At 34.8% G+C, this 14,057-nt stretch overlaps 3 protein-coding genes across 16 annotated transcripts; 1 reads left to right on the top strand and 2 right to left on the bottom strand.

Annotated features, from left to right (window-relative positions):
- The first annotated feature begins 2,740 nt into the window (after window positions 1-2,740).
- LOC129308233 (uncharacterized) lies at window positions 2,741-3,605 on the top strand. Its single transcript, XM_054949291.1, has one exon. It carries the CDS (start codon window positions 2,875-2,877, stop codon window positions 3,211-3,213), a length of 339 nt encoding a protein of 112 aa, XP_054805266.1. The 5' UTR covers window positions 2,741-2,874; the 3' UTR covers window positions 3,214-3,605.
- Window positions 3,606-4,271: 666 nt separating this feature from the next.
- On the bottom strand, window positions 4,272-5,139 carry LOC129308232 (probable E3 ubiquitin-protein ligase XERICO). The gene has a single exon (XM_054949290.1). It carries the CDS (start codon window positions 4,995-4,997, stop codon window positions 4,557-4,559), a length of 441 nt encoding a protein of 146 aa, XP_054805265.1. The 5' UTR covers window positions 4,998-5,139; the 3' UTR covers window positions 4,272-4,556.
- A 2,249-nt stretch (window positions 5,140-7,388) lies between these two features.
- Window positions 7,389-13,489, bottom strand: LOC129309305 (uncharacterized). 14 transcript variants are annotated; one of them, XM_054950826.1, is made up of 18 exons: window positions 13,352-13,489; window positions 13,095-13,276; window positions 12,860-12,965; window positions 12,665-12,717; window positions 12,111-12,254; window positions 11,914-12,028; window positions 11,456-11,596; window positions 10,214-10,318; window positions 9,699-9,782; window positions 9,510-9,625; window positions 9,319-9,420; window positions 9,123-9,236; window positions 8,976-9,032; window positions 8,833-8,899; window positions 8,658-8,711; window positions 8,415-8,489; window positions 8,259-8,294; window positions 7,389-7,734 (listed from the first exon to the last, which is right to left on the bottom strand). In XM_054950826.1, the coding sequence occupies exons 5-18, from the start codon at window positions 12,131-12,133 to the stop codon at window positions 7,621-7,623; spliced, it is 1,203 nt and encodes a 400-aa protein (XP_054806801.1). In that variant the 5' UTR covers window positions 12,134-12,254; window positions 12,665-12,717; window positions 12,860-12,965; window positions 13,095-13,276; window positions 13,352-13,489; the 3' UTR covers window positions 7,389-7,620. The 14 variants fall into 14 exon arrangements, with proteins under 14 accessions (XP_054806801.1, XP_054806805.1, XP_054806810.1 ...); XM_054950830.1 differs by having other exon boundaries at window positions 12,111-12,206; window positions 12,558-12,717; window positions 13,095-13,428; XM_054950835.1 differs by having other exon boundaries at window positions 11,914-12,025; window positions 12,111-12,206; window positions 12,558-12,717; window positions 13,095-13,428.
- Window positions 13,490-14,057: the final 568 nt, after the last annotated feature.

Here is a 14,057-nt window from a genome sequence, read left to right as displayed (position 1 = left end):
CCTCCTCTTCGTTTTTTCACTCTCGTCACCTCTTGGTTTCTCTCTTTTTCTCCAACCAGAACAACTCTTTCCCTCGTCCTCTCAATTTCTCTCCCTAGCAAGAACAACTCCTCCTCCCTCTATCTTTTTCAGAAAAACACGCACTCTCCTTCTTCCATCCCTCTCACTCTCAGTTTCAGGCATTATAAAGAGTGGGAAGGAAAGACGATTTATCAATTTCCCCTTTAGTTTCGGATCACCGTCCCCTTTGCGTGCGTCCGTTCTTTCATCTTTTTCCTCTTCTTCCGCTGCGTCATCATGGGTTGCTTCTTCTCCCTTCATGCTTTTCCCTTTCTTTCACTGCACTTTCTGCATGTGTGCCGAAAGCTCCCACATTTTTGGTTTCTTCTGTCTTTCCTCTACTTTTGCAATTGGTTTCGTGTGTACTCCTTCTGCTTTCTTTCTCTATGTTTTCCTCCTTCTCTCTGGTTCTCCGTCTCTCTTTCTTCATCTCTGTGTAGTCATGTCTCCTCTAGTCTTGTCGTACGATGCTGCTCTGCTTCTTTCCTTCTTGTTCTGTGTCTGATCGAGTACTTCTCCTCCTTTCTTTCTTGTTTTGTCATGTCTGGTTCGAGTGTTGCCGTGGCTGCGTGTGTGTGTGCTCCGACTGTCTCTGCTGTGTCTGACTCCGTGTTTGCCATGGAAAGTAATGTTTTGGGGTGGGTGATATATCATTTCACCTACCCTTTTATTTTTATTTAATTTTTTTATTATTATATTATTTTTTTATTTTGTTAACCTAATTTTAAAGTTAATTAAAAAGACTTAACTTTCAAAAGTTAATTCCCAATGTTTTAAATAGTTAAAATAATTTGGGAAAGATTTTTCTTAAATTTAAACAAGATTTTTTTAAAATTTTGTTAGATTATTTTTTTTAAAACATAATCCTAAAAAGAATTAAATTTTGTTTTTTGTATTTTTATATATCTTAGTTGAATTTATTTTTATTTTTGTTAAATTTAAAAAAAGGGGGTCCGGACAAAATACAGTGTTCACACACATTGTTCTTAATCTCCCAATTTTTACTTAGGGTTCATCCAAACCCTACCCAAAAATTTTAATTCATTATATAATCCATAAATCTAGGTTTAAAGGCTTGGTTTAACTCCCTAAAATCTTATCTAAGGTAATGGATTCAGCGAATAATCAAATCAAAGCCTCAACCATAATCAAAAACATCAAAAATTCTCATAGAGGGAGAGGAAGAGGTGGAGGAAGCTTACCTAAGGATAAATCTTGCCCCAAATACGTCCAAAATGGTCTAGAGGTTGTGTCCTAGCACCCACCAGTTGTTTCCCATTTTCTCCTCACATTTTATCTTTCCCTCTTCTAATTTTTTGTTCTGATCCACGACTGATAAATGTAGATTTCTACACATACGTCGTGGCACATTGGCTTGTTCGTTGTGAAGCATGGCACAGAGATTTTCACACACATTTTGAATCTCTCTCCATGCCACGGCCTGCTCGAACTTCAATCTTGCCCTCTTCTAAGATTTTTCAATGATCTATTAGTTACATTAATCTCCCAAAAACACTGTTAAACAATAATTCATCTAATTTAACCAAAATACCCTTATAAATACTAAAAATTCCCAAAATACAAATCTAGGATGTTACACCATTTGCACTTATAACAAAAGGAACATTTAAGGAACATTGTTGCATATGATGACTAATTACTTGCATATGTGGGAGACTTCTACACATGAGGGGAGCCTACTGCATATATGGAAGAACTTTTGCATATGCATGGAAACATTCTCATTCAACAAAAAGATGATTGCATTCCATTAAAGATGGCTGCATATAAGGAAAGACTAATTTTATATCCTTGATGTCATTTGCACCCATAATAAAATGAACATTCAAGGAAGATTGTTGCATATGACAAATAATTACTTGAATATATGGAAGACTTCTGTACATGAAGAGAGCCTACTACATATATGAAAGACCTTTTGCTTATGTGAATATGTGGAAGAAAATTGTATTTCATTGAAGATTAATCGCATATCGTGAAAAAAAGATTGCATATGCTTCATTGAAGATGATTTGCGTATATCATGGAAGAAACATTGCATCTGACATATTGACACCGAGGGACCTCATGCTTCATGGCTTAATAAATTGACATTGAAGGACCTTATTTCACATATTGACAACGAAGAACCTTGTGTAACATTAATTATTGATAGTGAAGGACTTGTGACGTATTGACAGCCAATGACCTCATGCAACACATTGACAGCAAAGGACCCTACTCAATCTTTGTTTTTTTTTTTTTTGCCAATTATTTAGGGCATTTATGTCATTTAACCTTAATCTATTATTGACAGTGAAGGACCTTTTTTCCAAAATAATCCCAAGTCCTTCTTGGCAATTAAATTTTTGGTGGAGGGTTTTTTTACCAATGTTCCCAAATTCACTTATAATGCTCATGAAACGACGTGGTTTTATCCCCCACTACCAAAATTCACAATTGTTCCCACCACATTAAGCAATCAGTCAATAAAAGCAGAGCGAATCTATCAATCTTGAAGCTTCAATAAACACGTAACTATCTCAGCAATAACTCCTCAAATTCCCAATTTAATGGCTGTGTTCTTTCGAATCGTTTCCACATCACAACACATTCATATAATTCCATCATCACCAATCTTGTAGCTCAACGTCAAGTTAATTACATCCGTTAATGCTTAATATCCTTGTTAGTGGGTGAGAGGCATCAGATTCAATGTTATCGCCGATCTGACTCTGAAAATATCTCCTCTATATATATCCTAGGCCATCGATCGAAGTTCAGAAGAAGGCAAGCGCATAGAAATATAATTCAATGGAGTTCCAGTATTTCCCCAGAAACTACGACGGACGACGCCACAGCGGATGGAAACCTTCCGCCACCGTCGCCGATAACGACCACGACGACGGCGGTGGGAGTCGCGGGCCTTACCATCGCCAGCACCATCCCAAGCACCACGTGACATTTAAGGCTGACGAAGAGGAGATCAGAACCAGCAGCTCCGTCATCCCACAAGAAAACGTCGTCGTTTACGACAACGATCGCAGTGATAATTATACTCCCAAAGGCGTTGATGAAGAAGCTGACGCCTTCATCAAGCACGAACACAGCAGGATCCGATTAGCCAGGCTCAGGTCTCTCAACCCTGTCTGAGTTATAGCCACGACTATACATACATAGTCACACAGGACTCGATGTGAGGTGCATGGTAAATCAAGAATATATATAATATTATTTAACATAATACTTTCATGCAACGAGTAGGTTTGAGATATAGATATTGGGAGTAATATTTGGACTTTAGCTTTGTATTTGAATATTTGATCGAAATAATACATCCAAGAAGGCCGTACTATATGACTCTGTGTTGATATCAGTCATATTTGTAAGAGATTGGAGATTGTCTCTCTCAACACAAGTATAAGTGATTGTTTTGCTACAACTACTATTAGATTATTGCTGTTGTATATTTATACGCCAAAATAGAAAGTTGTTTGTGATCTATTATATTATTTTTGGTAATATATCTAACGTTATGGTAGTGATCACTGAAGCTTGCTTGACTGAGAATTTTTACATATCAGAACTCTAGATTTTGAAAACAACTACCTTAACATATTAATCGAAGCAAAACTATAGAATTTGATGAATAATTCAATCATGTGATCAACTTTCACTCCTGATATGAAAATCCTTTTAGTGGACATAACCTGTAAGTATTCTTATAAATATTTTTTAAATTTAGATGCCACTCAACTCACTTTTTTTTTTAAATAAAAAAATAGAGCAATCCGGAAATATTGGAATGAAGAATGTTAAAGCATGGGCCAAGTGACCTGCTTGGTATCTATTAGATTTGTTGGGCCAGTTTCAAGAAGAAATATAAAAAAGTCATGGCACTATATTTTAATTTAAAATTTTAAGATATTGAATTTATGAATTTTTTTATTTTTATATGTATTATATACAAATATAATTAAAGAAACAAGATTTATTAAAATAGTTGTTATTAAAATACTCAGTTATCATTAGATCCTGCGATATTTAATTTAATTATAATGGGAGATAGGAGATTTGGGTGCAAATCTCTCTGCATCGAATTATCATGCCACACAGTCGGCGTCGCCAAATCCAAAAAACAAAAAACACCAGAATGGCGGCCAGAAAACCTTACATACACCTAAACTCTGCTCAAATTAAATTCATTGATCGGAATCAAATAAAAGTATATATGAAAACCATACATACACCTAAACTGTGCTCAAATTAAATTCATTGATCGGAATCAAATAAAAGTATATATTCCCATCCCATCCCTCAACAGCCTTTTTGCAATTCCACATATCCTATGATTTTTGTCAAAAATGAATGCATGAAAAAGGACAAAGAAACAGGGGAAGGAGTTTACCAGACTGATCAGGGTTACAAATTAAACATAAGAGAAAACCCAAAAAACAAAATAAGTATCTTGAGATTGGTTTTGTAAGAACCTAAAGCTAATCTATGGAACGACAAAGAGGACAAGATAAGTGTTTATTATCGAACCACTTGTCCAAGCAACCTCTGTGGAAGAAATGCTTGCAGGGCAATTCACTCACCTCTTGATTCGCTTCGAACCCACTCAGACATACGCAACACTCCACCGTACCCAATCCACCCACACGCGAATCAGAGTCACTCGTTGATGTTCCTCCGCAAACCTCCTTGTACTGTGTTATCGACACCCTCCTTCTTCCGCAACTCTCTCTGTCCCCTTCTTCATCGGAGTCTTCCTCCATGTTCTGAGAAGACGACGACGAAGACGACGAGGATGTCACGCCAACAGCTTCCAGAACAGATCTCAGCATGTTCTTCAGAAGAACCACTGAGAGCACCGTGTTCACCACGAGAGCGGGAAGAATCCCTTCAGATAAATTAAGAATGTTTGAGAGACCCATGATTGTTGTTCTTCGCGTGTGTGACTCTGTAATCGAGCAGAGGAAAACAGAGGAATGAAAAGAAATGGAACAGGGAGAGGCCCAGACAAACGCCAAGATAGAACCAAATTGGGCTGGCTTGACAAACACAGAGCAAAAGATCCTAACCACTTAAACCCTTAACCCAAGTTAAAGTTAGGTTCAGGAGTAACCAGGGTAGGTAGGGAGCAAAGGTTTGATGCGACGCACGTTCATAGCAGTGAAAGTGCATTTTCAATTGTAACGTGAAAAATCAATGGAAATTTCGGAAAACGTCACTCTCATAGTCTCATCTCACCCCGGTCCAGCAATCCCCATGTTAGCAGACTAAAAACTGCTTTCCCTTGACATCTATGGATACTTGCTAAAGAGTAAAACTTTTCCTAGGACTTAAAAATCTAACTCATCCAAATTATTCATCCCAAAATGATCAGTGATGGACTCCCTTTAAGTATAATGGCCTTAGTCTGTTAAAATTTATATAAAATGAGACTATTTTATTCTTGGGGAGAATTGACAATTGAAGATTTGGTAAGGAAATTAATATAAAATAAAGGCTTTGAAGTTGTAAATTCTTAAAAATTTTAAAATTTCAGTTCATGTATATTTCAAGGATCCTTATTCGTCATTTTCCCTTTATGTTGTGTGTGCAAGCTAACAGCCTAACTGGTTAGGGCTGGAAAAAATTGGAGAGGCATGACATCAGAAATGTGCAAGTGGGATTTTAAGCACAAATGTGAGGAAAGGAGAGGAGGGGAGGCCACGTGTCGGTGGATGCATAAGGTGGCCACAGCGGGTGTGACAGGTGGCACTCATGCTGGCCTTTCAGTTGTGAGGCCCAGCATGTTCCCTCATTTGCGGTTCAACCCCTAATAATGCCTTTAATCATTTGTCCCTTTCACCACAAACGCAGCTTCACAAACCACAATTAATTCAATAAACCACACCCATATTGCCACATCACGCTCAAACCGCCATCACCCCATTACAATTTTAAATATACTTATAAGAACTTATCTTCATTCACGTGTAGCACATAAATTTTGTTAATTATTTTGCTCACATGTTAAAATTATAATAAGTTAGATAAAAAAAAGTAAAAAATAAAACAAAAAAAAACAAAGGGAGGACACATTCTTCTCTTGTTTTCTAAAGAGTATCAAAAGAGAAGAATGCATCCCCCTTTTTAAAAAAAAATGTTTTGCTTATTTTTTACATAATTTACCAGAATTTTAGTACGAAGTTTTGTGCACGTCAACCACCATCAAACCCTTGTGGACATATTTAGAATTATAAAAACTAATGTTGTAGAGAAATCAAACTTAAGGAAGTAGAAATAACCAAAAAAATATAAGAACTAAAACAAAAGCACAACAAAAATATAAGGACTAGTTATATTTTTCCCCCATGGAATATTTAAAGTAGAAAAATAATCATTTGGTTCTTGAAATTTTGATTCAGTTATAACTCAATTTCTAAATTTTAACTCGTTATGACTCGATCCTTATAGTTTTGATTTAGTTATGATTCAATCATTTAACTTTAACTCTTGCAACTCAATCCCTATAGTTTTAACTATTTAAATATCAATCTTTATATTTTAAAAAATAGAATTATAAATATTAAAATTATATTAAAATTCAATAATAATATTTTAAAGGGAAAACATAATTTTTGACCCATGTACTTTGTTCGTGCTTTGTTATTGATCTCGACATCTTTTTTTTTTTTTTTAGGTCCTTACCTTCTTATTTTTCATTGTTTTATATCCCTCCATAAACAAAATGTAAGAATTTTAGAAGGACTTAAAATAATGAAAAATAAAAGTATAAAAACTAAGAATATTAAAAAAAAAAGCACAGGGATCAAAAGTAAAATATAAGTAAAATGCAAAAATTAAAAGTTATATTTTTCTTATTTTCAATTACCAAACCCTCTTAATCTTTATAAACATTATAAAGATTAAAATTTTAAAATAGTTTTAATCTTTATAATTTTATTTTTTAAAATATAAAACCAATACTTAAATAATTAAAATTATAAAATTAAATTGTAAAAGTTAAAATTGAGAGATTGAATTACAATCAAATCAAAATTATGAGGATCAAGTTATAATAAGTTAAAGTTTAAAAATTAAATTATAATTAAGTTAAAACTATAAAGGTCAAATGATTAATTTTTTTTAAAATAAATTCCAACGAATACCCCTTATCTTTTTTTTAAAAAAAAAAAAAAAAGTAGCCTAGAGACGACTAGCATGTTAGTATCTTGTTTCCTTTGTGAACAAACAGCTTGCAAGTGAATAGACAGCTTCCTCTGTCATCGTTCACAACGATACATCAAAATTTTCACTCTGTCCTGTTTCTTAGTGTATTCCAAGAATATGATTATAATTTTGATATAATCAAATAAACCAGATACATCAATGGGTTCCAGATTGTGTCCCAACGGGGACTCTTCTAACATAACCGAAGCTACATGCGCGTGAACAATGATGAGAGGGCAAGGTATAACAAATTGTAACGAAAATAACTAAGCACAGGGGTGGTGGTGGCGGCTGTATACAAGTCAATTTTATTTTATTTTTTTCTCTTCATTATTGTGCCTAATGAGCTGTGGAATTGGAAGGATCAATTCCCATGGCCTTGTAATAAGCGTTTTCTGCATTTGTCATCCGACTCTGGAACATAGTCCACTCCTTTCTACATCTTTCCCTCACCTGTCACCATAACCATGAAAACATGATAGGCATATTTAGTAATAAATATATATATATATATATATATAGAAAAATATAACTTTTGATCGTTAAGTTTTTCTTCAATTATTGATTCAGTTTTTTTTTTTTTTTAACTTTGACTCTGAAAAAATTTAGTTCCTGAACATTTTGGACTCTAAACAATTCAGTCTTTATAATTTCTTAATTTAGTATAACTCGATCATTATAATTGCTTAATTCAATGAACTATAAGGACTAAATTGTATCGAATCAAAATTTAAAGATTAAATTGATAACTGAGAGAAAGTTTAAAAACTAAAAGTTATATTATCTCAAAAATATTCCATCAAATATAAAACCTTCCCTCGCTACTAAACGTTCAAGTTCTTGTTAATTTAAGGTAACAATCTTTTGGATGAGAAAAAGAGAACAAAACACCACATGCTTTATATTGATCGTTAGAAGTTGATGCAAGCAATCACAAAAATGAAAAGGAAAAAAAAAATGTAACATACAGTACATACCCCCTGCCATGGTGCTTTTCCCGTTTGCGACTCTCCCTACAAAGCACAGAAATATTTTAGCATCTCAGTTCTGCTATTTTCTTTTCTCTTTTTTTTTTGGAAAATTATTATTAATGATTAATAAATCTAATAGACTGATCCATGGCGTAAAATTACCTGATTCCCCAGTGAAGGAACACCTTGGTGAACAATCCACTGAGAATCAACAACTCCAATCTTCTCATGAGCAGGCTATATATCGGACAGAGGATGAATCAGTCTAGAGTACCATTGAACATCACAACTGTAATTTATCTTTCTTCTCTTTGGCGTGGGCCTCTACTAAGGCCACCCCAAGAAAATAAGAATTTAACAGCTAATAAAATAGATTACATTAAAGTAATAACAAAATGGAATTACTTCAACACATCTTCTAAGAGCAAAATCAAGGCCCCATCCATGGACCAAGTCATTCTGCAGTAATAAAGTTTACAATTGTCAATGATTGGGAAAAATAAGTGCTGGAATCAAAGTTAATCTAATCAGTTCAAAACTTTCAATTTGAAAGAGATTTACTTAAAGAGACAGTTCAAACCTGAATCATATGCCACACACAGCGCCATGCATCTCGTGAAAACACTGGAGCCATAATCTCAACAAACCTGCAATGGCATGATATGGTCACCACAGAAAGTCCATCCAAACAGTGTAGTACTTTAGCACCCAGCAGTTACTTACGCCGCACAAGGAGGGAAATGAGGATCGGTACACCATCCTGGTTTCTCCTCTGTTACTCTAACAAAAATTCAACGAATAAATTAGTTTCCATTCTTACACAAAACATGCGCCACTAGAAAACAAAGACAATACTCCCATCATTCTTACTTGTGAACTTCTTGATCATCTCTTCTCTTTGTCATCTGCCATGTCAACCCTCTATTAGGTTCCAGACCAGGCTGTGAAATCTCCAAGCCATGCTTCCTCACCAGCTTTAAGTATCTGCAATTAAGAGGGGCATAAGACATCTTCAGTAAATCAAAACTAAAACATGATTAAAAAATATTTCATATCAAATACTCACTCCTCTGCATTAAAATGCTCAACCCCTAGGTCTTCATCCCACATAAATATATAGTCATATGGTGCCACAATGTCAGGATGCAGAAACCGCTTGGCATACCACCTGGGTGGCAAAAAATCAGATGGTCACTATCACTGTAAGCTATAAAACATAACAGTTACAGTTAAAAAGGATGATAGAAAGCTTCTTACCATTTGGTTTGTTTTCGAGCACTTACATGAATAGCCTTCTTGGACCACTCAAACTCATCCCATTCAGTTGTTCGGCCATCATAATGAAAGAGAAGGATTGTGAAGTTGTCTGAGAACTGTTCAAGTAACACATCTAGTCACAAGACGCATAAATACACACACATGCAGCCAAAAAGGGAAAAAAGATACCTTTTTAACAGCAGCATCAATATTGTCTTTTTGATTATAGCCAACAGTGAAGGTTACAAGGTACTTCGGCTTAAAGGTTAAATCCTGCAAGAAGCAACTTTATAAATGCTCAATATTTAGATTTTAACCTAACAACAACATAAAATGTAGCTGGAACAAAAATACTCATGAAGCAAATTACTTTTCAATGTTATTATTTTTTCCAAAATCATTTCATTCTCAAACAGTAGGGTCAAGAGCAAGTTTACTTCATAGAAACCCCTATAGTAGTGTTTTCAAACAAATGTAAGATCTCGCTTTAATAAGTTCTATTGATAGTTGTGTAAGGCTCAGTAGTACCTCCATCCATCACTTTAATTATGTGCCTTGAAAGACACGCACGCACGCACACTCTATCTACCAATCACACCCAAAAGCAAATTAAAAGAAGTAAAAAAAAAAAAAAGTTATTTTCCTTTTGACAATATGAGGTCATGTAGCAGCATGGAGACAATTAGTGTTTTTAGGAAAAATACCTCACTAGGTTTACCCCACAATCTACGCAAGTAAAAATCTGACTCAGCTTCAACTATTCCTGGAGGTAACATCTCTGCACCTCTTGGATTTGATGGAACCCAAATCTGCAGAGAAGCAAGTAGATATAGATCAAATATCTGATCAGTATAAATTTTGACAAGATATTTTTTCCAACATTATTGTGTAATAAAAAAGAATACTTGAATAATAATGTAAGAGGCCAACTGTAATGGTAAGTTGTGGGAAAATATAGTTTATAAAGTGAAAAGTACTGGATGGGGAAAGAGAGAGTCCTTTTGATATTATCAAGTTGCTTAAACCTATTTTCATCGTCTCTACTATTGTAAGACATCCACAGCATGTGCTTGCAACATATATTCAAACTTCATATTAGAATGGCCACTCCAATAATAGCATATAAAAATGCAAGAAAAAGAGTTCTGTTAGAAATCTATAAATGCACCCTGTTTTGTTCATTAGGCATGCATCCCAATATATTCAAGGCCTTGATGGAATGAAAATTTTGGGCCATGATGGTATACGTCCCAGTTGGCATGTTGGATCTCATTTTTAAAGGAATTGGAGTTGGAATGAGGGGAAAAAGGAATAGACCATGATGGAATGCAATTTTTGGGCCAAAAACCATGTATGGTATGTAAAGAAAAATAAATGAAATCCTAAAGTGAAATTTGCTAGGTATGTGTATTAAAATAATAGAAAGGAATGCTATGCGTGAAAAGACCAAAATACCCCATAAAATTATCAAAGATTGAAGCTCATGAAGTGTGAGAGAGAGAGGGGGGGGGGAGGGAGGAAACAGAGGGAGAGCGAGAGGGCGGAGAGTGAGGACACATAAGTGGATGGCAAAATGATCATTAAGTTCCCAAGGGAGGAGTAAATGGTTATTAGCTGCTTCATTTCATGGTAAGCGATCCAATTCCATTGGGTTAGTGATTTGAATCCTATAGCATCAATATTTGATTTCAACCTCACCAAACACAAGATTTTGGCCATTCCTCTTCCATTTTAAGCAAATCCTTTGTTTGGTGAGGCCTGACAGAAGTAAAACCTGCAGTTTTCTGTAGCATCCTTCATACTATAAGTGCATAATCTTGGTTCTTGGATGAATTTGAAGATCTATTTACAACAATTTACAACTATAATCTAAATATCTCTTTTCCTCCCCTCAATCAAAGATGGTATGAACGTCCTTACCAACAGTGAGAGGAAAAGAAGTGCACCTTTGATGAATCAATCAATGATTGATCTTGTGATGAGCTTCTGTTGGAACTCTTCACAAACGACCAAGTATAGCTACCTGTATATTTGCCTTCAATGTAAGAGAGATCAATGGATGGAAGCAGGTTGGATGGAAGACTCAACTGTAAAATTATAATCACGGTTAGTGTTCCACCGAGTGTAATAACCTCACATCATAATATATATATATATATATATTCAGATATTCGCTCAAATACAAAGTGCACCCCATTTCCAATTCCAATCTCCAACCTCAAATATAAAGTCCACCCTTAGTAGGATGAAGAGACAAGAAACATGGGAGATTCAACAGTAAGATTATAATCGAAGTTTGCAAAAAATAACTACAATGGCATCACATCAACATTAAATATTCGGATATTCTACTCATGTATAAGGTACACCCTGAATAGATGAAGAAACTGAAAGTATGCCGAACCTTTGTTATTGACAGTTTTGGGAATGACACTCCTATGAAGAAGCCAAAAATGACTCCAATAAAAGTAGTGACAATAAGCCTCATGCTTTCACTTGGTTTTCTGTGAGTCGGACTGCTGCCAAAATCAAGCAAATGTCACTTGAAAATCATCGCTGACAACAATTACCATGAACAAAATTTCCAAAAAATGACCCAACCTGCGAGAAATGATCCCCATCATATACAAACTTCTGTGATTGTATGTTCATAAAATTACACACAAAAGCTTCTCTTCACCGTATAGCAAGAGGCACCTATCCACCATGTACGAAACAGAAGTGCTGGTTATTAGAATACAGCCCCTGCTAAATACACACAGAAGACAGAACCGAATATCTTAAAGAATGGAACCAGATAGTAGTTCAAAGGAACAATAGAAGAAAACACACCATGTACGCATTTTCATGAGGGACAAAGATTATGCTTTATGGAAATCCCTAAACCCTTAAATATACCAGTGTTAATACGACAAATATGAAAAATAAGCACCTCTAAAAAGCATAGCTTAAAAGTTGCTAGAAGCAATGGCAAAGGAACTAAAATTTTAAGCAGCCATTCTTGAATATAATTAAGTGAACCATAAGCAAGAAAAGCATGTGCTTTACCCCCATAACCTCCGCACGTAATACGTAGGGCGAGCAAATCATGTGATTTCTTTAATTAAATATGATTAGCGAAATGGCAACAAGATGATATTTCCAAATTCAAGTACCTCCGCAGCTTCACATTCATGCATCAATTTTTGCCAAATACTGGAGATAGCCTCTGAATATAATAAAAATTAATAAAACATTAATTTTATATGGAACCCCATAGGAAAGACCATCCCTAAAGACAAGCCCAAATTAATTATTGAAATATTAAAACTTCGTAGCTTGGAGAAATTTCCACGTTAGAATGTACCTACCAAAATCGACTAACCAGAAAGTCCAACCGAAGCTTGTAACTAAAGGTACATACTGTCAAAACACACAATTGGGACACGTGATCTCGAATTGCCCATGAAACACAACCTAAAATACGGGACACCCCAAAGAAGTAAGCAACTAGAGATTGCTTGGACCTTGCAGCATCTCCACTTCAAATGCAAGGCTCTCCAGAACAAAGACGAAGAAGCAATTAATTAGATAAATTAAAGATACCTGTAACAGTGCTGACAACCGAAGCAAGATCTGGCAAATCGAGGGAGCCTTTATGAAATGCTTAAGAGTCCAAGGAGAAATAACACTCGCTGAGAACTGGAATTGGAGCTCAGACGAGTTGAGGGTCGACTTCTCCGAGGGAAGCAAACGACGAAGAAGGAGACAAAGGAACAGAGAATTTACTGGCGAAAGCAAATAAAGAAATAAATATTGAGTTTGGGTTTACAGCACTGACGAACAGGGAACAAACAACTCACACAGATTTTCTGGTTTTCGAGTTCTCTTCTTCCTCTTTCAAATTCGAAAATGAAACACAACTCCTCAAGACGTGTTTCTTCACCCGAAAAAACCAATAATAATAATAAATAAATAAAGGAGCGAATGTTAGCGAATTTAATAATGCATTTGAGGTTGGGGATGACACATACTTCCAGGTTATAAAATATTTTTAAAAGTTTACTTCATTCAAAATATAAAGTATTAAGCAATTTATATATTTATTTTTTAAATATATATCTATTTTATTTATTATTTTTTAAAAAAATATATATTAAAATTTTAATTATTAAAATATTTATATAAAATATTTACTAAGAGTAAAATAAAAAAGAGGTAATTTTTTTTATAAAAGAATTAAGAGTTTAACTTATGTTTCGTAAATCATGAATTAATTATTAATATTAGTGTGTGTGTGTGTGTTGGATTGAACTGAATTTAGGCAACTTTTCAGTCAATCTCATCGTGTGTTTTACGACTCCTCTTTTACCAGACCGACCTAAAAAATTAGAATTTCTTGTTGGGGATGTTTAAATTCCAATCCTTACATTATTTAAAAAAGGAAAAATAAAACAAACTTAGGCATCCTTTGAACTTAATAAGAAAATTCTGGGCCAAGAGATAAAGCGTGCAGTTGCATGCATTTCATTGCACAGCGACGTGACCGTAGTTTAAGGAATCAATTAG

This window comes from Prosopis cineraria, unplaced genomic scaffold, assembly GCF_029017545.1.
Source record: "Prosopis cineraria cultivar Desert tree isolate PC_DT_omini unplaced genomic scaffold, ASM2901754v1 PC4, whole genome shotgun sequence".
Classification (NCBI taxonomy): Eukaryota; Viridiplantae; Streptophyta; class Magnoliopsida; order Fabales; family Fabaceae; genus Prosopis; species Prosopis cineraria.
Note: the sequence above shows the minus strand (reverse complement) of the source record. Positions and strands in the feature narration are given on the sequence as shown.

What these genes read in the sequence shown, in the direction of transcription:
- LOC129308233 (XM_054949291.1), top strand. Translation starts at nt 2,875, where the DNA reads ATGGAGTTCCAGTATTTCCCCAGAAACTACGACGGACGACGCCACAGC.
- LOC129308232 (XM_054949290.1), bottom strand. Translation starts at nt 4,997, where the DNA reads ATGGGTCTCTCAAACATTCTTAATTTATCTGAAGGGATTCTTCCCGCT.
- LOC129309305 (XM_054950826.1), bottom strand. Translation starts at nt 12,133, where the DNA reads ATGATGGGGATCATTTCTCGCAG. An exon ending in ATGGGGATCATTTCTCGCAG is followed by an intron (nt 12,029 to 12,110) that starts GTTGGGTCATTT and finishes TGATTTTGGCAG; the next exon opens with CAGTCCGACTCACAGAAAAC. An exon ending in GAAAAGCACCATGGCAGGGG is followed by an intron (nt 7,735 to 8,258) that starts GTATGTACTGTA and finishes TTATGGTGACAG; the next exon opens with GTGAGGGAAAGATGTAGAAA.